At 37.1% G+C, this 26515-nt stretch overlaps 1 protein-coding gene across 1 annotated transcript in view; it reads left to right on the forward strand.

Moving 5' to 3' along the window:
* The first annotated feature begins 7491 nt into the window (after nucleotides 1-7491).
* Nucleotides 7492-26515, forward strand: part of LOC138324424 (zinc finger C3H1 domain-containing protein-like) — a 64222-nt gene continuing 45198 nt past the window's right edge. Inside the window, exons 1-16 of the mRNA XM_069269493.1 lie at nucleotides 7492-8163; nucleotides 8572-9059; nucleotides 10598-10901; nucleotides 11379-11713; nucleotides 11999-12101; nucleotides 12450-12535; nucleotides 13581-13958; nucleotides 14436-14594; nucleotides 14923-15063; nucleotides 15698-15780; nucleotides 16303-16477; nucleotides 16721-16900; nucleotides 17460-17933; nucleotides 18366-18467; nucleotides 19248-19360; nucleotides 19721-19852. Coding sequence (XP_069125594.1) covers nucleotides 7605-8163; nucleotides 8572-9059; nucleotides 10598-10901; nucleotides 11379-11713; nucleotides 11999-12101; nucleotides 12450-12535; nucleotides 13581-13958; nucleotides 14436-14594; nucleotides 14923-15063; nucleotides 15698-15780; nucleotides 16303-16477; nucleotides 16721-16900; nucleotides 17460-17933; nucleotides 18366-18467; nucleotides 19248-19360; nucleotides 19721-19852 — 3812 coding nt within the window. The 5' untranslated portion in view covers nucleotides 7492-7604. The remainder of the gene's footprint in view (nucleotides 8164-8571; nucleotides 9060-10597; nucleotides 10902-11378; nucleotides 11714-11998; nucleotides 12102-12449; nucleotides 12536-13580; nucleotides 13959-14435; nucleotides 14595-14922; nucleotides 15064-15697; nucleotides 15781-16302; nucleotides 16478-16720; nucleotides 16901-17459; nucleotides 17934-18365; nucleotides 18468-19247; nucleotides 19361-19720; nucleotides 19853-26515) is intronic.

Here is a 26515-nt window from a genome sequence, read left to right on the forward strand (position 1 = left end):
AGCAAGCCAATGTGGCAACAGTATTCAACAAGCAATGCAATGAGGCAACAGTATTCAACAAGCAATTCAATGATTCAATGAGGCAGCAGTATTCAACAAGCAATTCAATTAGGCAGCAGTATTCAACAAGCAATTAAACAAGCAATTCAATAAGTCAACAGTATTCAACAAGCAATTCAATAAGGCAGCAGTATTCCAATGTGGTTTTCACCTTAAAACTTTTCATGTCATTAGTATTAGCTAACAGAAATTGTATGTTTTAAAATAACGATTAAGTGAGTTGGAGGGATGTTGGTGAACTTGGACATCTAGAGAGAAACCAGCTGTAATGTCACGCGGCTTACTAGTCGCACTGGTTATTTTGGAAATTAATGATATCTCTAATGAGTTGCAATGGGCTCCTATTACGTTTTATAAGGTCGGCATAATTAATGAAGGGTGGTTATTTCAAAACAAACATCAATAAATGATGCCTAATGAAATACTCTAATAAAATAATATGATTTCAGCTTCGTATAAAACAAGAAATATAGTTGCCAAATTCCCAGGAGCGGGCGCATCTTATAATTCCAGTAAAGCAACGATCTGCATATATATATTTCATTCTCGCTATGCCAGCCTCATTATTTGTGAAAAGCCCATTGTTTCCGATAGGCTATAGCTAGTATGTGCATTTGTCTTGCCATTTGCATAAAAGGTTGCAGATAAATCATTCCAAAGACTCGGGGAACAATCAGTAAGAATCTCTCCCAAACCCAAAACGGGTACGTGGTTTGTTTCTTATGGGTTTCCCGTGATCTTAATAGGGATTCACTCAATACCAGGTTTAAATTGCTCTGGGATCGTTGTTGTAATTGGAAAGCAATAATGTTGTGATGTATCGGTATGTATATACACTAGGCTTGGACTTGTCGGGTCAGAGTCTGTTATATACCTCAGCGGTAACGTCATTTATCAGATATCAACTGACTCGGGCCAGGTTAGGCGGAAATGGTCACATAATTAGTATGTCGGAACGGCGACTCTCCACCCTGGGCGGGTGTGTTTGGAGATTTTATGGCCATTTTGCGAGGGTCATACAGTACACCCACGATAAATGGTACAACAGTTATCAAGTGTTGACTAGAATTTTAACAATGATTCAAATCAAAGAACAGTTGATATATCTTACATCTAGGAATTCGAGAAGGGATTGACGATTACATATTGAGCCATCAATGGAATTCAGCACAGATTTAGATAGTACAGTATTTAAACCTTTACTTTCTCCAAATTGTCACATTGACCCAAATGAAATTCGATCAAGTTGACGGTGAACAGAATATCATTTTACCCTTTCAGAGGAATATGCCACAAAATAAGATTGAAAACTATGAAAGATGAATTCTGAAATTTACATATTTATAACACTGAAAGATATGTCAAATTGATAACGTTTTTTACCTTTCAGATTTTGAAGCATTGCATTACATATATGACATATAGACCTATTAGTTTTAGTGTAGATATAAAGTAATTTCGTCAAAAGAGATTAGATTGTAAAGGTGGCAAATTCATACAGACTTTTCTTGGGGTCTACGACCGTTTTTCTAATCTATGAAATTGTGGACGTGTTATTGAGTCTACAACCATTTTGTCTGTGACATTGTTTGACTGTGTCATCAAATATGTTTACATATTCTTCATGAAATACACACCGAATAGTTTTGACCTGAGTGAAATATGTGCACACGTGTATATATACATATTGAACGAATGACGGCAAAAATAGCAATTCTAAGTGCACTCAAGGAATGGAATCCAAAAGTTCCCATCACTCGCAATGTCCGCCCGGACAGGAACCAGAACAACAGAAGTACCTATCTACATGTATTTGGACTTGTCATTGGTGCATGTCCATGCGTTTATGGGTCAGATTAAAAGTCGGTTAAAAAACACAAACAAACAATCTCAAATGATGTTTTCTGTACTACATATGAACAAATAATGTAAGAATAATTAACAGGTTTCACGTTGCCAACCATAAAAAACCTAAGAGCTATTTTTCTGTAGGAAAGTAACGCTTATATGTTCATTTTTTTTTAATTGATCATCATTGTGATAGGTTTTCCTTTTGAATAGACATATTTTGGGAATAATAATATATTAGGTTAAATACCGGTCAAATAAAGTAATATTCTGCGGTTTACCAAAATACGCAGATTACGCACATGGCGAAAAAAGGTCATATAGCATTTATCGGTATGTGTTTGTGAGATTGTGTTACGTAGGTGATATAGGGGTGAAGGTCGTAAGGTGACGGATACGTGTCACGTGACTGTGACGTACGCGTGCGGTGACAGATGAATGATGAGTTATGACTAAGATAGTAAACGTGTTAGCTCAGACAGTCTAAGTAGGTACGTAGAAGGCAATCCTGTTATAACTACTAGTTTTACTAAATAGGACATTTATCAAAGAATAGATAACACTATATTTCCATCTAACGAAGCAAGAAACAACTAAAGCAGTACTTAACGTCAATGTCTAAAACGCCATTTGTATACTTGAATAAGCCTGTACGTCAATTCAGAAACATATAATCACGTATATGTATACACGTGTGAACAAATGCGTATGATTGCACAGAAACATATATAGTTTCGACATTTTGGCGTATAACTCTATGTTTATAACTGCGCGATTGTGCGTAACGCATTTGTTTATATTTGCTTTTTGTAGTTGTTTTTTTTTTAATATTACGCAATAAAGATAAAATAAAATTTTGATTTATAACTATAATGCATATAGAAATTTGTTCACATGAAGATACTGTCTGTTTGAGCTTTTTCCCAATCTTACGATATACTGTCTCTCTGTTTAATGAAATGTTGAATAAATTTAATCCTTTTGTTAACGATGACGGCATTGTTCTGATATCTATAGACTATGTGGACATCCATTCCTGGTGATCTGGTGACTTATAGACATACAAATAGGGAAGTTCTTTAAGACCATTACCCTAATGACTAACAAGTTCTATATCAGAATGCTCTACCAAGATTGTCTCGTTTTTATAAATCATTTATGACGTCAAAAATATTTTTCGTTTGTGACGTCATAGTACGTCTCGTATCTATGCACAGTTTGCCGCAACATCTCCACAGCTTGCAAGAAAATTGGGTGTAATACTTCAAAAACAGAAGAAAACATACACAGAACTTTACGATCACTCTTCAGGAGAAAAAGAAACAAGGTAAGTTTTCTTAAGTCTATTTTTGTGATCCAGGACGACATATATGTACTGTATATACAATTATAAAAATATATGAAACTTTCCATGGTATTCTCTATCTAGTTGCTACCATCGGTCAATGTTTATCAATGTATTATTGATAGTTATTTATCTATGTTTATCGTTTTAGGTGAGGTCTATCGCCGAAGAGAAAGCAGAACAATTCCTTGTATCGGACGCTAAAATCACTGTTCGAAAGACGCAACAGACAGTTCTGATGCAACTAAAAGATAAGGGCATCGTTCCCAAGGAAGGAAGCAGGGGCGTTGCATTTGTCTTAGATATATCAGAACCCTCAACTGCATTTATTATGCCTGGTGTTCCAGAATGTGGTAGTCAGTACACTACATATTCTCAGACATCGTTCCCGTCCGGAAATCTTCCTCCCAGACGTCTGCCCCCACTCAACAAAGCCACTATGGAAGCAAAGCAGGAGCGAGCATGGAAAAACAGGGAAGGAAAAGAGCAGTGAAGAAAGCTAAATGTTCTAAGCAATTATGCAGTCAACAACTTTTTTAATAGCTTGCCTTTGATTTGTTTTTGTTTCTTTTTGTTTTAGTATAAGCCAATTAAATTATTTTGAGTGTATAATTTTTTGCTTTATCAACAAAACCATATTTACTTGGCAAGTTTCGAAAAAAAATATCGCTAGTGAATGGTTCGATAATGCGCTCTGCAAATGTCGACGTTGAGAGATAGATAATCTGATATCCAAGAAGCTGAGACTTCTAGGCTAAAAAGTAATAAGTATGACCTAGCAGCATTTATTTGTAGCCAGTGACCAAATGCTGAAGGTGTTTCCCACCACATATTACTAGCTAGTTCGGACTAATTCCTAGCCCGCCTGGCTTTAGAGTTCGAATCTCGCTTGTGGTAGTTACAAGGAACTGATAGGACGATGGTTTTTCTCTTTGTACTCTAACTTTCTCCTCAACTTTTATAGATATGACACATCCTTCAGGGACGTAACCAGTGCTAAAACAAAGTGGCTCGCTTCCTAACAAATTATGAATAATATTAAATATGTACTCTGTTTAAAAACATGAGCAGACGACTTCGTATTTTTCTTCAGTTGCAAAAGTTAATTTTACTTCAAGTGAAAAACGTAAGAAAAATAATTGATTGCATTCCGCAAAAAAAAAAAAAAAAATCCGTGTTACTATATTCTATATAGAATGAAGTACTGATTGCGCATACACCAAAGGCAAAACAAATTATTTTATGTTATTTTTTGTGTTAATTAGACATATATACACGATTAGGCCAAATAAATATGTATGTTTTGGGTTACCCGACCGACCCTAATTTTTTTCCGCTTTGACTCCCGTTCCGGCCATTATTTTAGAGTGAAAGACACTAAAAAAATCCTTCCGACCTACCGACCATATCTTTTTTGCCAATGTAACCCTAAACAGACATGGGTTTTTTGGCCTTATGCACCATTTATTGTTCAAATGGTGAATATCATTTATGCTCTGTCGGCGGTGGAACATCTTATAGTTGGACCAAGACTTTCATAAATTATATGTCGAACTACACGTAGGCCTAGATCAATCTAATTTACACGTAGATAGAACTAATATTGTACAAGGGGAGGTAACTCGGATAAAGTCTGTGCGACAACTGATGAAGTGGAATGCAGGGATTTCATTTTAACATTTAAGATGCTCCACCGCCGACAGAGCATAAATGATATTCTTTATTTGAACATTAATTGGTGTTTACTCGTGTATATATATGCCTAATTAAAACAAAAAATAATATAAAATAATTTATTTCGCCTTTGGTGCATGCGCAATCAGTACTTTATTCTATATAGGATATAGTGCCACGGAATTTTTTCGGGATGCAATTAATTATTTTTCATATTTTTAACTTGAATTAAAATTAGAAGCTCAAACTTTTTAACGGTGGTAATGGTGTAAAGTAAGTAACTTTTGTAACTGAAGAAAATTACTAAATCGTCTCCTCCTGTTTTTGATAGTGAAAAAATATCATTTATCAGCGGTGGAGCATCTTTAAAAGACTAGTAACTGCTTTGTTTAAGTTAAGATAGCATCAAAGATTGATTATTTTATCTTTGTCCTTGGATGGCATAAAGAATATCTAAGAAGGATATCGAAGAGAAGGCAGAACAATTCCTTGGATCAGATACTGAAAACACTAATGTAACTAGGGGCATCGTTCCCAAGAAAGGAATCGGGGGGCGTTGCATTTGTCTTGGATATATCAGAACCCTCAACCGCATCTGCTATGTCCGGTGTGCAGGGATGTGGTAGCCAGTACGCTACATACTCTCAAACATCACTCACGTCGGAATCACTGCCCCCACTCAACAAAGCCGCTATGGAAGCAAAGCAGAAGCGAGCACGGACAAACAGGGAAAGGTTCTAAGCAATCATGCAGACAATGACTTTACTAATAACTTGACTTTGATTTTATTTCTTTTTGTTTTAATATGAGTAAATTAAATTATTTTGAATCACAATGTGTATATTCTTTCCTTTATCAACAAAACGATATTTCTATGTAAGTTATCGCCAGTGAACAGTTCGACAATGCGCTCAGCAAATGACGGTAATTGAGAGATAGATAATCCCTGATGGCCACGAAGCTGAAACTGCTAGGCTCAAAGAAGCTGCCCAAATAAAAAAAAATCTGAAACACAACAGTCTCAGATACACTAAGGAGTGACTCGTTGAAAACCGACCTGAAGAAATACATTTGTATGACAATCGATTCTGAACTAACATTTGGCAATCGTAAATGAAAAGTTGTATACTAAGAAAACTTTCAACTTCTAGGATAAGTTTCTAGGTTTCTATGTACAAAGCTTAGGTTAGGACGCCATGGACTGGGCAAGTTCGGCGTGGGCTACAATAAGAACATCGACAGGCCAGTGGCAGAGTAACTATTGGTGTCTGATTTCGGCCATGCAATGGTAACGCTCAACTTGTGTGAAGGGCGACATTACAACAAGGCGACAAGTGAAAAGTAACAATACGTCTTATGTCTTTGCATCAACCCTGGGTTGTTTTTTTTATTTTATTTTTTTATTTTAATTTTTTTTTTAATTTTTTAATTTTTTTTTTTTTTTTTTTGGCTCTAAAGTAAATCACAATAAATAAATGAAGCGATATTAGATTTGACATATCCTTCAGGGACGTTGCCAATGTTGAAACAAAGTGGGTGAAATTCTACCCCCTGCTGAACTCGCTTTCCAGCATATAATGTACACGTTTCAATCCGCTCTCTAGCGATTTCCCGAGAGCGAAGCTACATTGAAAATGTTATCAGCACAAGGTTGTAGGATGGATCATTTCATTTATCGGCAATTTGATTAACAGATAGATACGTGTACCATGGTTCTCTCCCGTGTATTGTACAATTTGAGGCTTATCTCTAACTTAAATCATAGCAAGTCTTTGTGCTAATAAAGTACACTTTTATTTCTAATATAAGACAGGTTTTTTTCCTTTGTCTATGAGTTCAGGTAATTCTACCATTGTGCATTCAACCATGACAAATCCAACATAGAATTACCTTTGCCTGTGTTATATGTGATGAATTGCATTCATGAACGGAATGCGTGAAGCATTCTATTGGATGCAAATTTAGTCGCCTATCTCCTCGGTGTGTGTGCAAAAAAGCGAAGTCCTAAATTTAGTCGCCTTTTGCAGGGCAGCATATGTAAAGAATCAAAAAGGCGAGAACGAGAAAATGCTGGAAGTATAGATAATTTAATATTGAAAAGAGAGTGATCAATTGGTGTCAATTAGTATATTTAACGTTCGTTAATGCCTACTTCCAGCATTTCCCCGTTCTATTCTACGCGTTTTTGATCATGCTGCCATATATGCTGCCCGGCATAAATGTAAACATATCAACATGTTTCTGCTATTTATTTTAATGTTATTTTATATGGTGCTCCAGTTGATTGGATATTTTAAAAATATGCGCAACGTATGATCTGGTTTGGATAGCGTCTTATTGGAAAAACAATCAACTTTCACTCCGTTTATATCATAAATTAAAACCAGGGAAAGATATTTAAGATATATGTCGTGTTGCCATTTTGATTACATACGCCTCATTTTTTTTTATTATTACTGTACTGTACGTTACGGGGAAAATGAATAAAAATGCGTTTCTTCAAAATTTGACACATGAAATCCGGAACATTTTTCTTCTTCGCGAATATTAGTTTTGACCGGATGTTCGGAGTTACGTCCCTTTATCTTCGTGAAAGTTGACGCCATATTTGTTCAGTAAACTGAGTTGAACTCGTTTGAAAGTGAAACTAACTGTGCTTGAAAATGAACTGGAAAGTATGGCAGGTACAGAAGCAATGAAATTACAGCATGATTCTACTAAAGAAGAAGGCGAGTTATCAGACGATGATGACTTTGTGGAATCAGATAAAGCCTCGTCGAGAGTTGACGACAGGCCCACTCTCACGAACAGGGGTGATGGCGATAGCAATTTAAGAAAACCAAAAAATGAAAATTTCAACCCTAGAGAAAGAAGTAATGCTGACAGATTCCCTCCGAATTCGTTCGGCGCTAAAGTTTACCGACCGATGCATAATAACATATGGAAAGGGAAAGGAATGCACATGAATTCAAACTCAGGACCCGGAGGTCCGGTTCAAGTGTTCGACTACAGTCACGGGCTTCCCCCAGTTTCTAATCTACCTCATTATGACAGAATTCATCCAGGTGGTAATAGATATCCCCCGCCCCCTCCACCAGGCCCGCCCCCAGTGAACGCTAGGAAGATGCCGACCCCATTGTTACGAGGGAGAGGAATGAGGGACTGGTGCAATGACAAGTGGGTCGAACCCCGCCCAAGGGAGCATGATACACCCATACCCCATGCCTCACCAGGATGTATCCTTACTGCTTTTAAGTTTGTTGTTCTGATAGTTGCCGGCAGAAAATTCTTCTTTTTGAAATATCTAAATGTGGTATTAATAACCACAAAAATATACGGGTATACTCTTGATTAAGTTGTACACACTTGAATTTTACAGTGTTTCTAAGATTGTCTATCACGTTGTTTGAAAAATAATTCTGATTAAATTTCAATGAAGTTTCTCAATTTGACCACACTATAGAGAAGGGTTTCAAGACAGAATATTGCAGGTATAAGGTTTAGCTATATATATATATTATATAGGCTGTATTCATTATTTCATGGTCCGTTAATGGATGGATATTGATTTGATAGTCTAGCTTTTTTTGTCCAAAGGTATTGTTTGATAGAAAAATACTAGTTATCCTTAATAAAATTTCCAGTCTGGGACAAAAGAAAATTAAAGACATCACGCCAAAATATGAAGAAGAAAGAAGACACTAAAAGTGATGAGTTTGATGATTTGTTAGAAAGTTATAAGATTCAACAAAAGAATATTCGTGATCAATTAGCAAAATATGAGAAACCTCCTATCAAAAAAAAAGAGGAACAAGCTATCAATAAATTAGAGGAACCAAAAGATGACACAAAAGAATCACACACAGTTATTAACAATGCAAAAGAGTTGACTCCAATTTCATCAGAGAAAGAAAAACCGGCAATAGATTTAGCAGAAAAAATTGAGCAGACAACAGTGGCTTGTAAGACGTCTGAACAAATTCCCGATGAGGGAACAGAGAGTTTGAAGGCTGAGCAGAAGGAGATGGAAAGTACACCAACCATTACAGATGTTGGAAATGCAAACAATCCAAGCAAACCTTCACCTGCTGCTGTGATACCCGAAACAGATGCTGACAAAACAAATCAAAATGTAAGCTAATAAGTTAATAACTGCAGTATATATGTTAATCATTTGAAGGGGAAGATTATTCTTTCTCAGTCCCATACTTCACAGAGGTAACCTGTGGTTTTAGCTATTGGGAAAAGATAACTCTGTCTTACACAGGGGGTGTAAGACAGTTCACATGCGCTAGACAATTACATTGCGTCATCAATACATGCGGCGTAACGGCGGGGTGCATGGTAGATGACGTCATCAATTTTGACACATAACAAAGTTCCTGCATAATGGCCCAACAATACAGCTGGAAACAAACAGGAATTTCATCTTTTTACTGCTAAGTATGGGAGAAAAAGAATCAAACATGGGTCTGTCAAGTGGACAGGGATATCTCAACCCTTGTGAAAGATTTTGGCCGTCAACCTTCGGCAAGCCTCAGGTTGACAAATCAAAATTTTTTAGCTTTTGAGATCTGACAGACCCATGTAAGATTCTATTAATCTACCCATTGTACATGTCCATATCATAAAGGATAAGTATATATATTTTAATTTCATATGCTACACTCATTTCTATTAGTTAGATCTTTGAGGTTATTTTTCCATAGGCCGAAAGAATTGTATGTCAAGTATATATTATAACGTCATATCTACAAAACAGTTTAGAGGCACAATTATTGGCTAAACTGAATTATTGGATAAGATATCACTGCCCCACAACTCAATTTGATTTACTTTAAAAGTAAATAATATCACGGAAATTTATGCATACAGTATTTGACCCAATAAGCGCCCATGTCCCTATAAGCGCCCCTTCCCCTTTTTGAGGCCTCAATTTCAATTGCCCAGGCATAAATGAGGACCAAAACTACATAAAACGGTATAAATTTGCAATAATTTTGACTTAATAGCACCTTTTCATTTTTATCAATTTTTAAGTGCCCTGGGCGCTTATTGGGTCGAATACGGTAATTATTACCTGTGTGAGTTATCTAAATTAAATTATAAGCATTATGCTCAATATCTTTTTGGGGTTATGAAGTCATAGACAAAAAACACACACATTGTTTTTCATTTCTGTGTAAAACAAGTGCTCTTTAAAACCTATTCGTCCAAATGACATTTTCTTTTTCCCACAATAGTTTTCACATAATTTTAAAGCATATTTGACTGTATATATATTATGTGTATAGAAGGTCATTAGTTATATATTTAGCAATAAACAAGACATACATAGATAGTATCGTAATCAAGGTCAGAAATGTTTACCTCGTTTGACAGACAAGCATGCTCAGTGTCAACATTCACTTGTCCGGCAGCCAAATGCACTTGTTTTGTCAAGTGGATGAGTACATTTCCCCAGCCCTGCAACTGAAGAAAGCATTTTCATTAAATCATAATGATACATGCTTTAAACAATTTTATTAGGTTGCATACAAAATGCAACAAAAATTACTCTTGTAGTATTCTGTAAGTAGCTAGTGTTTCTGAAAAATTGTGATTCGTTTTTTTGGTCACCTAGTGTGGTTATATTTTTAATTTAATAAAGTTTTTGCAATCTTTTCATAGGGTGAGGAGAAAACTGAAGATGACTTGGATGTGGATTTAGATGAGCTGATGTTGCGACGAATAGCTTTAGAGTCGTCTTTAAAAAAGGAAACTGATTTAGAAGAGAAAAAACCTGACCATAAAGCCGGCAAATCTCTGCCATCAAAGTCTTCATCAACATCATCATCCAAATCACCCATATCAAAGTCTCCATCAAAACCTTCAAAATCATCTCCTTCAAAACCATCTCCAAGGAACAGTAGACATCACTCCAGATCCAACCTAACACGTAGGGGAGACAACCGTAATATTGGTAATGATAAAAGTAAGCAAAGTCCAGTCGCCTCCATTTGCATGCCAAAGTAAAAAAAATACTCAATTCATTTTCTTTCGTGAAGTCAACTCTAGACAAACATAGGATAGAAATACCTAGTATATAGCCTATGCCAAGTCAGCATGATAACATGGTTATTTGGTGAAATAAATATGATCCATATCTGTACACCTGAAGTGCAAATGTTTTGACATATTTGGTTAAAATTTACAAGCTGCTCAACAAATTATACGTTAACAATAAGACCTAATGATGTCCTATGGTTAACAATGAATGATACATACAAACCTTTGTCAAATCAATTTAGTTCTATTCACCCGCACCAAAGATTAAAATAATTGGCATGGAAAATATAATATATCAGATAAGATAAACAGGGGCTATTACTTTGATGACTTCTGTTTGGCGATTTTAGATCTGATGTAGTGGATTCCTTTGTACTTGTATCATGGTTTGTTTTCACTGTAGGAAATGATGAGTTTAGAAATCGTCCTACAACTAACGTGCGAGCTAGACCAGGGGCGGGTAGGACTGGTTATAATCATGGTCAGCCACGGTCACGGAAGCGCGAACCAAGCAAACAGGAACTCCAAAGAAGACGAAAAGAGGAAGAAAAACGACAACAGGAAGAAGATCGACGGAAGACAGAACGCCAACGTGAGGATCAGACGAGAGAGATTCAAAAGATTTTAACATTAGATGATGCCTCCGAACAGGTGTCCAGATTCTTGGCTCTTCTTGGTGATAAAAGATACCCAAGCAAGGCTAGTAAACAGTCGCCCACTTCTGCTAAAAGTACCAAGGTAAATATTTTAATACTGATCTTGTTTGTAATTGTTTTATATTCAACTCATGTACATAATTATCAGTATTTCAAAGCTCACATTAGCTGTGGCAAATAAATTTTGAACTAATGGATAGGAGTTATGTCCCTTACATCAATTTTATTTTATGAGTGTCCTGTTTTACTGCTATACAAGATGTGGTGAAACTACTTTATAAGATTCATTTGAAGAAGACTGGTATTCAGTTTGGTAATATCAGTAATATTATTTATGCCCATTGATTTTGGTATTGGTTATTTCCAGTCTCTGGCAGACAAGAAAGCCCATGGCCACCCAGACAAACCAGCATTACAGGACAACTATGAGGAAGTGGCAATGGACATTGATAGCGATCCTGGCTCCCCTGGTAAGGACACTGATATAGGTTTTCCCCTGAGAACTCCCTTTGTCTACATTATTTACTTATTCACCTCCGACATTTTAAATCGACTGGTCTATACTATCTAAATGTATCTTCAGGGATGAATGATTTAAAATTACATGCTTCTACCAAGGCCATTGAAATCAATATATATTTATTAAATGTTGTAAAATAAAGTTGATGATTAAAGAAATTACATTCACTTCTAATAAAATATTATTTCGTTGTTGGAATCAGGATAATAAAACAATAATACCAAATTGTATTCTCTTATCCAGCATGCATTTGCCATCAGGTGACAAACAGTCTGTTAAATGTTGTCTTATTTTGTAGCTATATCCACGGTGCCTATAGCACCTTATGAAGACTACCAGCTGGTTCCAGACACCGATACGATACCCCAGACCGCACCATATATGGTAAATTATATAGGGCAATTCCAATATTAGAATCTATATCTTTACTAAAAATTTCTTAATTTATGTTATTATAAATTCATTCTTAGAAGTGGTTCTATGTTTACGTTAATTGAAACTTAAAAATAATGTTAATTTTAGATGAAAGATCTATCTCTTGGACGTTATTGGATTGTAAATGAGATAAGTTGAATAAAAAAGTAAGTATTGACAATGATATAAATAGTTCCTGTGTATTTTGTTTTGACAGACACATCCCATTGACATGCAGAGTAATCTATTACTGGACACAGAGAACATATGGGATTTAGCTGTAGGCTACCCCGCAGTGATCCCCTACCCTACCCCCGAACCTGTAATACCTTACTCCTTACTTCCTCCACCTCCCCCTCCACCCCTCTCCTCAGAGGAGGTAGCCCCACCTCCTCCCCTACCGGAAGAACCACCCCCACCCCTCCCGCTAGAACCTCCACCTGACATGGCTCCACCCCCGCCTCCGAAGCACATGCCAGAGGACGAGGATGAGGATATCTTTGGAGATGAAGCAGCCATGCTGCGGGCAGAGCTTCTGAGGTCTATGGCCATAAAAAAGAGGGAACAGCAGCAAAAAGAAAAGATAAAACAAGAGGTATGTTTGTAGGACACACTACTGGTTGGTATCAATGTGATCAGAATTTCTTTGCTGTTTTGCTAATTAAACCTGATTACTGTAATTAAACCCTAGCTCGCATAGAGAAGCCTATATAGTGTTCCTATATCCATCATGTTCTGTGCCATCTTGTTGCATTTCATTCTGCTTTAGAATATTTTGATAAAACTCTGGCAACTTGCTACAGATACTGATAAATTATATTTGAAAATCTCATAACTTCTTTGGTCTATGTTAAAACGAGACTTCAACGGGACTGAAACCTCAGAAGAATACAACCTTAATTTTAGATGAAAGATCTATCTCTTGGACGTTATTGGATTGTAAATGAGATAAGTTGAATAAAAAAGTAAGTATTGACAATGATATAAATAGTTCCTGTGTATTTTGTTTTGACAGACACATCCCATTGACATGCAGAGTAATCTATTACTGGACACAGAGAACATATGGGATTTAGCTGTAGGCTACCCCGCAGTGATCCCCTACCCTACCCCCGAACCTGTAATACCTTACTCCTTACTTCCTCCACCTCCCCCTCCACCCCTTCCCTCAGAGGAGGTAGCCCCACCTCCTCCCCTACCGGAAGAACCACCCCCACCCCTCCCGCTAGAACCTCCACCTGACATGGCTCCACCCCCGCCTCCGAAGCACATGCCAGAGGACGAGGATGAGGATATCTTTGGAGATGAAGCAGCCATGCTGCGGGCAGAGCTTCTGAGGTCTATGGCCATAAAAAAGAGGGAACAGCAGCAAAAAGAAAAGATAAAACAAGAGGTATGTTTGTAGGACACACTACTGGTTGGTATCATGTGATCAGAATTTCTTTGCTGTTTTGCTAATTAAACCTGATTACTGTAATTAAACCCTAGCTCGCATAGAGAAGCCTATATAGTGTTCCTATATCCATCATGTTCTGTGCCATCTTGTTGCATTTCATTCTGCTTTAGAATATGGAGACTGGGGCATATAGGCTTCTAATTTGATTTTGACAAATCACGGTCACTCCTGAAAATTGAAATGTACTGCTTATTTTAAAGGTGAAACCATATATTATCATGATAGGAGAAGTGAAAGATGGTAAATAAACATGGTTCTGTATAACTATAGAAAATGTTCTCCAATTTCTCCTTACATTAGACTTTCTGTCAGCACAAAGTAAACCAATATGTAAGCTTCATTTAGTAGTAGTATTTATGATGGTCTTAATTACTCTTTTATCATGAAATATTTAATGCGTTTTGTTACTTTCAGATTAAATCTGAAGAAGCTTCCCCCGCGTCTTCACGCAGTATATCTCCAGCTCCTCTTACAAAATCCATCTCCGACTCCGTACAGAATATACCCGTCACCTCGACAATACTGAGGGCAAAGAAGAGACAGAAACAAGCAGAGTTGGTAACTATGGCTCAGGTACGTACAGCCTCTACTCTTTATATGATTTACTTAAAAGATGCATAGTGTAAAAACATATTTATCTCGGCACTATCAAAATTTGCACAGTTTGTGCAATTATATTTAGTGCAAAATCTTTATGAAATCTATTTACTTTCCATTTGAAACAGAAATTAAGGTGTTGATTTTAGCAAATATGACTACAATATAGAGTGTCTTATAAATATTTGTTGTTTTTTTTTCCAAATGAAAATTAATCTTTAAGTTGTAATCATAGGTTTAAAATTAAATGAAAAAAAGTTTTATACTGTGATTATATAACTGTTGTTGTTCTGTGTGTTAACAGGTCCCTATACAAGCTCCTGTGGTAATTAACTTAAATGATGATTCGTCAGACGAGGAGGATGTGCCTGCCCCAATCAATTCAGTAACAAACCTTTTGGGCGGGCTGGACTCATTCCTTAATGAGGCTAGAATGTCTGTCAATGTAAGTGTATAGGTTTCAGGGCCATTTCAAATGTATAGGGTTCAGGTCCATTTCATATGTACAGGGTTCAGAGCCATTTCATATGTATAGGTTCAGGGTCATTTCATATGTACAGGGTTCAGGACCATTTCATATGTAAAGGGTTCAGGGCCATTTCATATGTACAGGGTTCAGGGCCATTTCATACTTATATGGTTCAGGACCGTTTCATATGTAAAGGGTTCAGGGCCATTTCATATGTATACGGGTTCAGGACCACATTCATGGTTCTAACCCCTGGCTGAGACACTGGGACGACTGGGTGGGGTGTGCTTGGACGACTGGGTGGGGTCTGCTGGGACGACTGGGTGGGGTATGCTGGGACGACTGGGTGGGGTGTGCTGGGACGACTGGGTGGGGCGTGCTTGGACGACTGGGTGGGGTGTGCTGGGACGACTGGGTGGGGTGTGCTGGGACGACTGGGTGGGGTGTTCACAAGCTATTCCACAGCAAAAGGTAACTATTCCACTGTAAAAGGTGATAATAGTAGACTTTGCTCCGACTATACCTCAAGCTATAACAATAGATGACATCACAGCCATGTTTTAACTGTGAATATGTACCATGGTTCTTACTTTGAGAACATATCTTACAGAGTAACCAGAACAGCCCAGTGAAAGAGGAAGATACTTTACAGGCTGAAGTCAACAAGTATGAGGAGGAGATGAACAAACAGAGGTAAACTTAAATGAGTCACCGTCATAGCTATTTAACGATGTGTCCAAAACATGTGACCCTTGCATAGTTAATTTCATAGCAACTATAGGTATTAAAAAAAAAACTAGGCTTCCATCAGAGGTAAGCGTTACTGAGTTACTGTTAGAGCAATCCAATGGTGTGTATGACAATATAGGCTTCATCAGGGGTAAACATTGTTTAGTTAACATCATAAAAATCCAACATAGCTATCATAACAATCCACTGATGTGTCTAAAATACTTTAGGCTTCAAAAAGAATTAAAAATCATTCTGCCAACTCCATAGCAGTCCATAGGCATGTCAAAAACAGAGGTAATCTTTACCTTTGTCCATCAAATGCATGGAATGAGTCTCTTCAAAAAAGGTGGATGGGTGCCTATAAGGATGGGAAGACTCAGTGTTTGAATACGATATAGATCATGGTTTAATAACAATGTTCAGAGGATTTAATCTCAAAATATTTCTGAATTTTCTTTTGATATAAATATTGTTCTGTTGCAGGATCAGCATCCTACAGGACCAGGCCATATTTAAAGGTTTGTTAAGTAAAGCGTCTAAGTACCACAAGAGTACGAAACAGGCGCAGGACAACATCCTAAAACTCAAGGAACAGCTCGTGGCTGCGGAAAAAGTGGCTAGTGCTCACAAAGAACAGTTTGAAAAAGTCAGAAAACATGTAAGTAAAGAAAAAAATAACCCTATAAACAATGTCTTTTTTACCATTTTGTCAAAATTTGACCTCATGATTCCCTATGCTTAATAAAATTTCAGGCTAGGGGTTATATCTTATTCTATCAATGTAAAAAAAAATCATAATTTTGTAGCTCTTAACTAATAAACACTTTGTGAGAACCTTAAAGAAATGTTCAGCTATGAAAATTACAAAGTTTATTGTTAATTTTGCCCTATCTTTTCATAGGCACGTGCATTCCGAGCTAATATCTACAAGAAGCAAGAGGCCTTTAAAGAATTAGAAGAGAAAGCACTACAACTAGGACAGACACTTTACGGCATGTCATATAAACCCCGAACTGTAGTGGCCGTGAAAGCTTCAGAGAAACACAGGCTGGAGAACATCTCTGTCACTCTTGTCAACGAGGTTGGTTTGGATATCTCTAATAAAACTAACAAAAAATATCTGTCTTATGGACGAGGGATGGTAGATTAAAATGATATAGAGAGAAAAAATCTCTTGAACAACAGCTTAATCTTCAGTTTTCAGTTTCAATTTATCACACATTAGTCTATGTGGTTTCCTGAAGTTTACATTGTGATGATAGGTCTTTAAAAACAAAACAGAAATTTAAATCTTATCTGACAGGCAGCAATATGGTACTTGTAAGTATATGTGGATATTTGCCAGTTAGCTGCATTACTGTCTCAAATTGTGCTGACTTGAATCAAATTGATTTGGAAATTTAGAGGTTCTGTCTCTCACTATTCATTAATCATTTGACCAGTTTGTTATTTGGGATCGGGACTTGAGTTTTTTGATATTTGGATATACATTTGCATTAAAAAAAAACCACCTAAACGACCCTGAAAGGTATTCATATGTTACCAGCAGCACACCACAATGCAAATGTTTAATACACATCTTGAATTTGATAAAATTATATGTTTTTCTTCATTTTTACTTTCAATTGATTATATTACAGAAAGCAGCAAAGAAAGTATTCAAGGGTAAAGAAAACAAGAACATTCCTGTAGAAAGTATAGATCAAGAAAAGGAAAAATTACAACGATTAGCAGACGAATATGCAAAGAAAATACAAATATTGAAACAAGCCCAGGCAAAGAAAAAGGCTGACACTGAGGCAGCTAGGAGAGCAGCTGCCACAGCAGAGAGTAAAAGGAAAAGTGCAATACCTCGCATAGAGAAAATAGCAATAGACCTTACAGAGAGTGCTTCTGAGAGTGAAACGGAGGAGAGGCCGAATAAACGGCGTCGGTCATTGATGGAACTAAACACCAGCACCAAACCAAATCTGTCTCCTCAGAACAGTGACGGGCAGAGGAAGTTATCCCAAAGTGACCCCGAAGTCAAATCCTCGGACATAATCAGTGATGATAAAGCCAAAGCGTTTCCTCTACCTGGTGCTCAGCGCATCGCACGACTTGCCAAATTACAGGTAAGTAGTTGGATGACAATCTTCATACACTATGGTTTGTCACTGTAAAGATTTCATCAATTTTCAACATGCTTTGCATTTCCGATGCAGGACATAATTTGGCAAGTTTGAGGGTTGAGTAACACTTAATCATGGACAGTAGTTAAGAAATATTTGTTCTGACTGAAATACTTTTCTGTACTTTAAACAATTTTATCTTCACAATTTTCATGTTTCAAACGCGAAGTTAAATATTACATAGATAATTGTATAAAAAGAAATTACAAATCGTAAATGCATAAATAGAAACCCTTGATCTGACAGAAAATGATATATTTTTACAAATTTGTTGAGACTTATAAATATGCAATATTTTGTATACACAAATATAACGTGATTAACATTATTATACATAATGTGATTCAGGATTATATGTTTGATTTACTTTTGCAGGACGACCATTTTCAAACCTTGCTGTCAAGCTGTACAAAAAACCAAACCTCGCTGCAGTCTTCACTTGTGTCTCATTGGGTCCTACTGCCGCAATGTCAACAGGTACAACTCTTTAATGATCATCAGAGAGGGCTAAAGATCTTATTAAACTTTCTTTGGACAGAACGTTTTGGTTGTTCTCGGGTTTGATCTTTTACCTAGAATATAAAATATAGTCTAACTCATCTATAAAGTCCATCCAGGGGGGGGGGGGTGAAGAATAATGGCCTTTCTAACATAGCGGTCTTTATTCTTAGGTCAAATAATGTGGCTTTCGCCATTTGGTATCAAAAGAAAATATTCCAATTAATTAAGCAGTTTGTCAATGTACAGAGGTGGTCATTAAGGCTGGTTTTACTGTACAATAAATGCCACTATATGAAAAACATTTGGTTTACCACACCAAAAAAAATGTAATCAGGTAACAAATGTATCCATTTAATTTGAGAATAATCCAAATAAAAGAATTGTGTCAAAACAAACACTTTATACAAACCTCAGGACAGTTTCCATGTAGAGTTTAAAATGTAAATGTGAACTTTATTTATTTTACATCAATTTAGAAACAAGTTATACAACTTATGTAAATCACTCTCGATGGCCCAGATGTAAGCGCGCGAGGGGTCTTAGTGTGGGAGGAAACTGGAGTGCCCGAAGAAAACCCACGTGATCGGGCAGGTGACCCCTAACCTTTTCATGTTTGTGCCGGGGATCGAACCCCGGCCGGCTAGGTGAAAGGCGAGCGGCTTAACCACTACACCACCCAACTACCATGTAGAGTTTAGAAGTGTGCATTATGTATCTTTGTTTGTTTGATCTAAATTTGACTTTATTTCCTTACAGATTCCTTCCTTCCAAGTGCCTAAACGTGATACAAAACCTAAAGTCAGTCATGCAACATGGGAGTCGTCTCCCCTAGTCTATAAAAGTCCCCTCTTACACTTCCGATCCTACAGGTATGTTTAGGTACTAAGTAATACAGGTTACAGTTAAGAAAATACTTTGGTCTACAGCACTCTGCTTCAGAAACCAGAGAGACACATAACCCAGTTGGCCTCAGACAGAATGACAAAGTTAGATAGATTTTGAAGGTATAATCTATAACATTTAATTTTATATTATTAGAATGTATTTTGTATATTATGATGAGGCACTGACAATTATAACTCATTCAACTATTTTAATGTTCCTGTCATAAATGCAGGAGGGCACATAATTTCAATATCTGTCCTGTGCTGTTCGGTCTTGTCTCCTTGCCCCCATTCTAATATCATATGGAAAATATTTATATTAATGTGTTGATGTTTGGATTTCAGATTCAGTCCATATTATCGCACCAGAGCCAACCTCACATTGTCTTCCGCAACGTTCTCTAACAAAATTAATCCTAAGAAAGTTTTATGTAAATACGACCTCCAAGGAACATGCCATGATGAGGAGTGTGGCGGGTAAGTCATTTTACATCATGGTGACTTTGTTGGAAAACATTTTATTACTGAGGAGGACCACAAGATATATGAGCTATGCCAAGTTTGCGACATTGTCAGTTGTTTATCATCATAACTGAAAATGAATACATTTGCTTCAAATTACTCCTAGCCATAAAGAATGAACAGATTTACCCCCCAAATCAGAAGTATTTTTGGGATACACAGGAATAGTAGAATCTTACATTGGTCTGTCATATAGATAGGGATATCTTAACAGGGTTGAAAGATCCTAGCTAGCCAGCAAAAAGCTTGCAGAGTGCTGAACAGTCAAAATCTTTTAGAAGGATTGATTTATTCTAACTTCTTAATACACCCTTGTTTGATTAGTTTGCTCCCATGCTAAATAGTGAACTGTATGATAAAGATGCCAGTTGACCGCTTTTTAATGCATGTGGAATTCAAATATGTGAAAAAATATACACTGGAAAAAGGTTTTAGACCCCCAGGGGGCAGAGGGGCGGGGACTAAAATAGAGTCAAATAGGCTAAAACTTCAAAAATATTCTTTTAAAAGTCTGGAAATGGTATAATCAAATACACTTTATAGATGAAAAGGTCTTAAAGTTTCTTTATAAAAATTGTAAATTATATGACCCTGGGGTCTCCTGTTTCCCCTTGGGGAGGGGGTCAAGTTTACTATAGTTTATATGGGAAAAACACATTAATGAGCATATTTTGCTCAATTTTCATAGGAAATGAGTCAAACTTGATTAGAATTATTAGCCTGAGATAGCATTTTAATATCATATCCACGTTGGTTCTGGCCGACCCCCTGGGGGCAGAGGGACGGGACTAAAAAAGGGTCAAATAGGCTAAAACTTCAAAAATCTTCGTAAAATTGTGGATATAGTAGAATCAAATAATTATAGATGGAAAGGTCTTCAGGTGTTTTATAAAAAATTGTAAACTATATGACCTTGGGGTCTCACGTTACCCCCTGGGGAGGGCTCAAGTTTACTATAGTTTATATAGGAAAAACATATTTGTGAACATTATTTGCCCAATTTTCGTAGGAAATTAGTCAAACTTGATTAGAATTATAAGCCTAAGATATAGCATTTTAAACATCCATATCCGCCCACGATGACCCCCTGGGGGACCAGAGGGGCAGGACCAAACAGGGTCAAATTGATTAAAATTTCAAAAAATACCTTGAAGTTCACAGGTTTGATGGAAGCAAATACTCTTCATAGTCTAAAAAGTCAAATTTATAAATCACTGACCAACTTCAAGGCCCACCACATATAGTGTTTAGATGTCTTCTAATTTGTTTACATTATTTGTTCATTATATATTCTAACTCAGTGACCGTTAAGGCCCATGGGCCTCTTGTATATTATTAGAATGTATTTTGTATATTATGATGAGGCACTGACAATTATAACTCGTTCAACTATTTTAATGTTCCTGTCATAAATGCAGGAGGGCACATAATTTCAATATCTGTCCTGTGCTGTTCGGTCTTGTCTCCTTGCCCCCATTCTAATATCATATGGAAAATATTTATATTAATGTGTTGATGTTTGGATTTCAGATTCAGTCCATATTATCGCACCAGAGCCAACCTCACATTGTCTTCCGCAACGTTCTCCAACAAAATTAATCCTAAGAAAGTTTTATGTAAATACGACCTCCAAGGAACATGCCATGATGAGGAGTGTGGCGGGTAAGTCATTTTACATCATGGTGACTTTGTTGGAAAACATTTTATTACTGAGGAGGACCACAAGATAGATGAGCTATGCCAAGTTTGTCAGCCAAAACATTGTCAGTTGTTTATCATCATAACTGAAAATAATACATTTGCTTCAAATTACTCCTAGCCATAAAGAATGGACAGATTTACCCCCCAAATCAGAAGTATTTTTGGGATACACAGGAATAGTAGAATCTTACATTGGTCTGTCATATAGATAGGGATATCTCAACAGGGTTGAAAGATCCTTGCTAGCCAGCAAAAAGCTTGCAGAGTGCTGAACAGTCAAAATATTTTAGAAGGATTGATGTATTCTAACTTCTTAATACACCCGGGTTTGATTAGTTTACTCCCATGCTAAATAGTGAACTGTATAATAAAGATGCCAGTTGACCACTTTTTAATGCATGTGGAATTCAAATATGTGAAAAAATATACACTGGAAAAAGGTTTTATCACTGGTAAATTGGAGTTTATTGTCTGCTAATTATGCTGATAAAATAACAATACTGCACCAAAAAGTGTCATGTTACACATTGTGTGTAGTGTGTCTCATTCTGGTGCAACATTAATGTACAGGACGAGTACAGCTTGTGTTATGTGTGACAACAAGTACTGGATCTGTTCTACATGATGGTATCACACACAAAAGTCTATAGTAACACAGTTATGTACAGGACGAGTACAGCTTGTGTTATGTGTGACAACAAGCACTGGATCTGTTCTACATGATGGTATCACACACAAAAGTCTATAGTAACACAGTTATGTACAGGACGAGTACAGCTTGTGTTATGTGTGACAACAAGCACTGGATCTGTTCTACACGATGGTATCACACACAAAAGTCTATAGTAACACAGTTATGTACAGGACGAGTACAGATCTTTTCTACATGATATTATACACTAACTAAAGTCTATAGTAACACACCTATGTACAGGACGAGTACAGATCTTTTCTACACGATGGTATACACTACAAAAGTCTATAGTAACACACCTATGTACAGGACGAGTACAGATCTTTTCTACATGATGTTATACACTAACTAAAGTCTATAGTAACACAGTTATGTACAGGACGAGTACAGATCTTTTCTACATGATGTTATACACTAACTAAAGTCTATAGTAACACAGTTATGTACAGGACGAGTACAGATCTTTTCTACATGATGTTATACACTAACTAAAGTCTATAGTAACACACCTATGTACAGGACGAGTACAGATCTTTTCTACATGATGTTATACACTAACTAAAGTCTATAGTAACACACCTATGTGCAGGTCGAGTACAGATCTTTTCTACATGATGTTATACACTAACTTAAGTCTATAGTAACACAGTTATGTACAGGACGAGTACAGATCTTTTCTACATGATGTTATACACTAACTAAAGTCTATAGTAACACAGTTATGTACAGGACGAGTACAGATCTTTTCTACATGATCTTATACACTAACTAAAGTCTATAGTAACACAGTTATGTACAGGACGAGTACAGATCTTTTCTACATGATGTTATACACTAACTAAAGTCTATAGTAACACAGTTATGTACAGGACGAGTACAGATCTTTTCTACATGATGTTATACACTAAGTTAAGTCTATAGTAACACACCTATGTACAGGACGAGTACAGATCTTTTCTACATGATGTTATACACTAACTAAAGTCTATAGTAACACACCTATGTGCAGGTCGAGTACAGATCTTTTCTACATGATGTTATACACTAACTAAAGTCTATAGTAACACACCTATGTACAGGACGAGTACAGATCTTTTCTACATGATGTTATACACTAAGTTAAGTCTATAGTAACACACCTATGTACAGGACGAGTACAGATCTTTTCTACATGATCTTATACACTAACTAAAGTCTATAGTAACACAGTTATGTACAGGATGAGTACAGATCTTTTCTACATGATGTTATACACTAACTAAAGTCTATAGTAACACAGTTATGTACAGGACGAGTACAGATCTTTTCTACATGATGTTATACACTAAGTTAAGTCTATAGTAACACAGGGCTTATAATACAGGGAAGGAGGTCACAGGGCTTATAATACAGGGAGAGAGGGCAGGGCTTATAGCTGGGCGAGGAAACAGGGCTTATAAGTAAGGGAGAGAGGACAGGGCTTAGTAGCTGGGGAGGACACAGGGCTTATAGTACAGGGAAGGAGGTCACAGGGCTTATAATACAGGAAGAGAGGGCAGGGCTTATAGCTGGGCGAGGAAAACAGGGCTTATAAGTAAGGGAGAGAGGACAGGGCTTAGTAGCTGGGGAGGACACAGGGCTTTATAGTACAGGGAAGGAGGTCACAGGGCTTATAATACAGGGAGAGAGGGCAGGGCTTATAGCTGGGCAAGGAAACAGGGCTTATAAGTAAGGGAGAGAGGACAGGACTTAGTAGCTAGGGGAAAACACAGGGCTTATAGTACAGAGAAGGAGGACACAGGGCTTATAATACAGGGAGAGAGGGCAGTGCTTAGTACCGGGAGAGATAGCACAGGGCTTATAATACAGGGAGAGAGGGCACAGGGCTTATAATACAGGGAGAGAGGGCAGGACTTAGTAGTTGGGGGAGGACACAGGGCTTATAATACAGGGAAAGAGGGCAGTGCTTAGTACCGGGAGAGATAGCACAGGGCTTATAATACAGGGAGAGAGGGCACAGGGCTTATAATACAGGGAAAGAGGGCAGTGCTTAGTACCGGGAGAGATAGCACAGGGCTTATAATACAGGGAGAGAGGGCACAGGGCTTATAATACAGGGAAAGAGGGCAGTGCTTAGTACCGGGAGAGATAGCACAGGGCTTATAATACAGGGAGAGAGGGCACAGGGCTTATAATACAGGGAGAGAGGGCAGGACTTAGCAGTTGGGGGAGGACACAGGGCTTACAGTACAGGGAGAGAGGGCAGGGCTTAGTAGTTGGACGAGGACACAGGGCTTACTGTACAGGGAGAGAGGGCAGGGCTTAGTAGTTGGGGGAGGACACAGGGCTTAGTACAGGGAGGGAGGACACAGGGCTTATAGTACAAGGAGAGAGGACACAGGGCTTATAATACAGGGAGAGAGGGCAGGACTTAGTAACTGGGGAGGACACAGGGCTTATGTTACAGGGAAGGAGGACACAGGGCTTATAATATAGGGAGGGAGAACACAGGGCTTATAGTACAGGGAGGGAGGACACAGGGCTTATAGTAGACAAGAAAGCGCAGGGCTTAGTATCTGGGGAGGACTCAGGGCTTATATAACAGGGAAGGAGGACACAGGGCTTAGAAGTTGAGGGAGGACACAGGTCTTATAGTACAGGGAGGGAGGACACAGGGCTTATTGTTAGGGAGAGAGGGCAGGGATTATGATACAAGGAGAGAGGACAGGGCTTTGTTGGGAGATAACTAGTAAGAACAAAGAGTCACACCAGCTTTGTAGGGGGGAGGTAGAGAGTAGGACTGAGCAGTTTAAGGGAATTGAGTGCATGCAGGTACATTTGGTTAATTAACAAACAGGGAGGCAGGGGATAGCAGTTTGATGATTGTATAGGGTCTCTTCTTAATGAATGGTCTCTATAATTCACCATTTAGACAGGTATATAATTAAAAAGTAAATTGAAGTAGAAGCCTTCTCTACAAACATTTGTAAACATTGTTTATAAGGTTTGGTAGAATCCTTTTGAAGTTTGATTTCTGACCAACGCATTGGGTTAATTCTGATGTATCATTGTTACTTTTCTCTACTAACAAAACACTTGTTAAACAATCTGCAGAGTCTGCTGACAGGACATGTTCAGGCAGAAGTTGTACCCCATCAGCTGCTGTCTCTTTTGGGGAAGTTATGTGACAAGTGAAGTATGTGGCAGGTTATAGGGTAGAGTTTGTCTGGTATTAGTTTGGTTTTCAGCCATTAGCAGAACACCTGCATATTAGGACATTTTTTAGATGAAATAAAAAAAAACATACAGGAAGTAAGCAGTAGCTGTATCATGGACATCTGTGGGAGATTTCTCTTAAATCATACTATGCTACTGAATTGTTTATTGTGCAGCCATAATCATATATGCATACAAGATGTTGACTGTGATAGTTATTGTAATTTGATATACTGTATTACTTTTAGTGAATTGAAAATTTCGTCATTTTAAATCTAATTTTAATGCATTGTAATTTCATGATTTATCCAAAAGAGTCTCATTGTTTACTAGTTACTTATTATTTGTATAGATTGAAATTGTATGCCTATGGAAATTGCAAAAATATCATCCTCGAAAAAAAATATAACTGCTATATGATATGTCTTTTGGTCAACTTATTTAGGAAATTATTTCTCTTCTTTACCATCACTTCAAAGTGTTTGAAGATATATCTTGACCAATCTTGCAAAGGCTATCCTTAAACATGATGTCATCAAATAAGGCTGATGTACACAGATTTGAAGTCTGCGTCTTAGCTATGATAACTTTGATCTTTGAAGGTACTTAAATTAGACTGGACCCAAAGGTCAGAAGTCACAGGTTTTAATTGTTTCAGACATTTAAAGGTGTACACCAAGAGGATTCCATTTGTCCCTATCTGTTACATGTAAATGTTTTTCTCACAAAAATATAGGTACATATGACATTATATATTTGCTCTTCAATAAAGACACAAGGTAATATATAATAGTGAGATTCATTTAAGCTTGCAACATGTGATAGGTAACTATGTTTTCAGCAAAAAAAAACTCAATTATACAAAATTATCAATGAAAAGAATTTAGAAAAAATTATCTTATTATTGGTTACAAAGAATCCATTAAGGACAAGGACAGAACAGAAGCAATTTTACAAAATAATGTGTAAAATTTATCAAATTTGTTAGATATACACTTTAAAATAAAGAATTATAGAAAAAAAATCAG

This window comes from Argopecten irradians, chromosome 1, assembly GCF_041381155.1.
Source record: "Argopecten irradians isolate NY chromosome 1, Ai_NY, whole genome shotgun sequence".
Classification (NCBI taxonomy): Eukaryota; Metazoa; Mollusca; class Bivalvia; order Pectinida; family Pectinidae; genus Argopecten; species Argopecten irradians.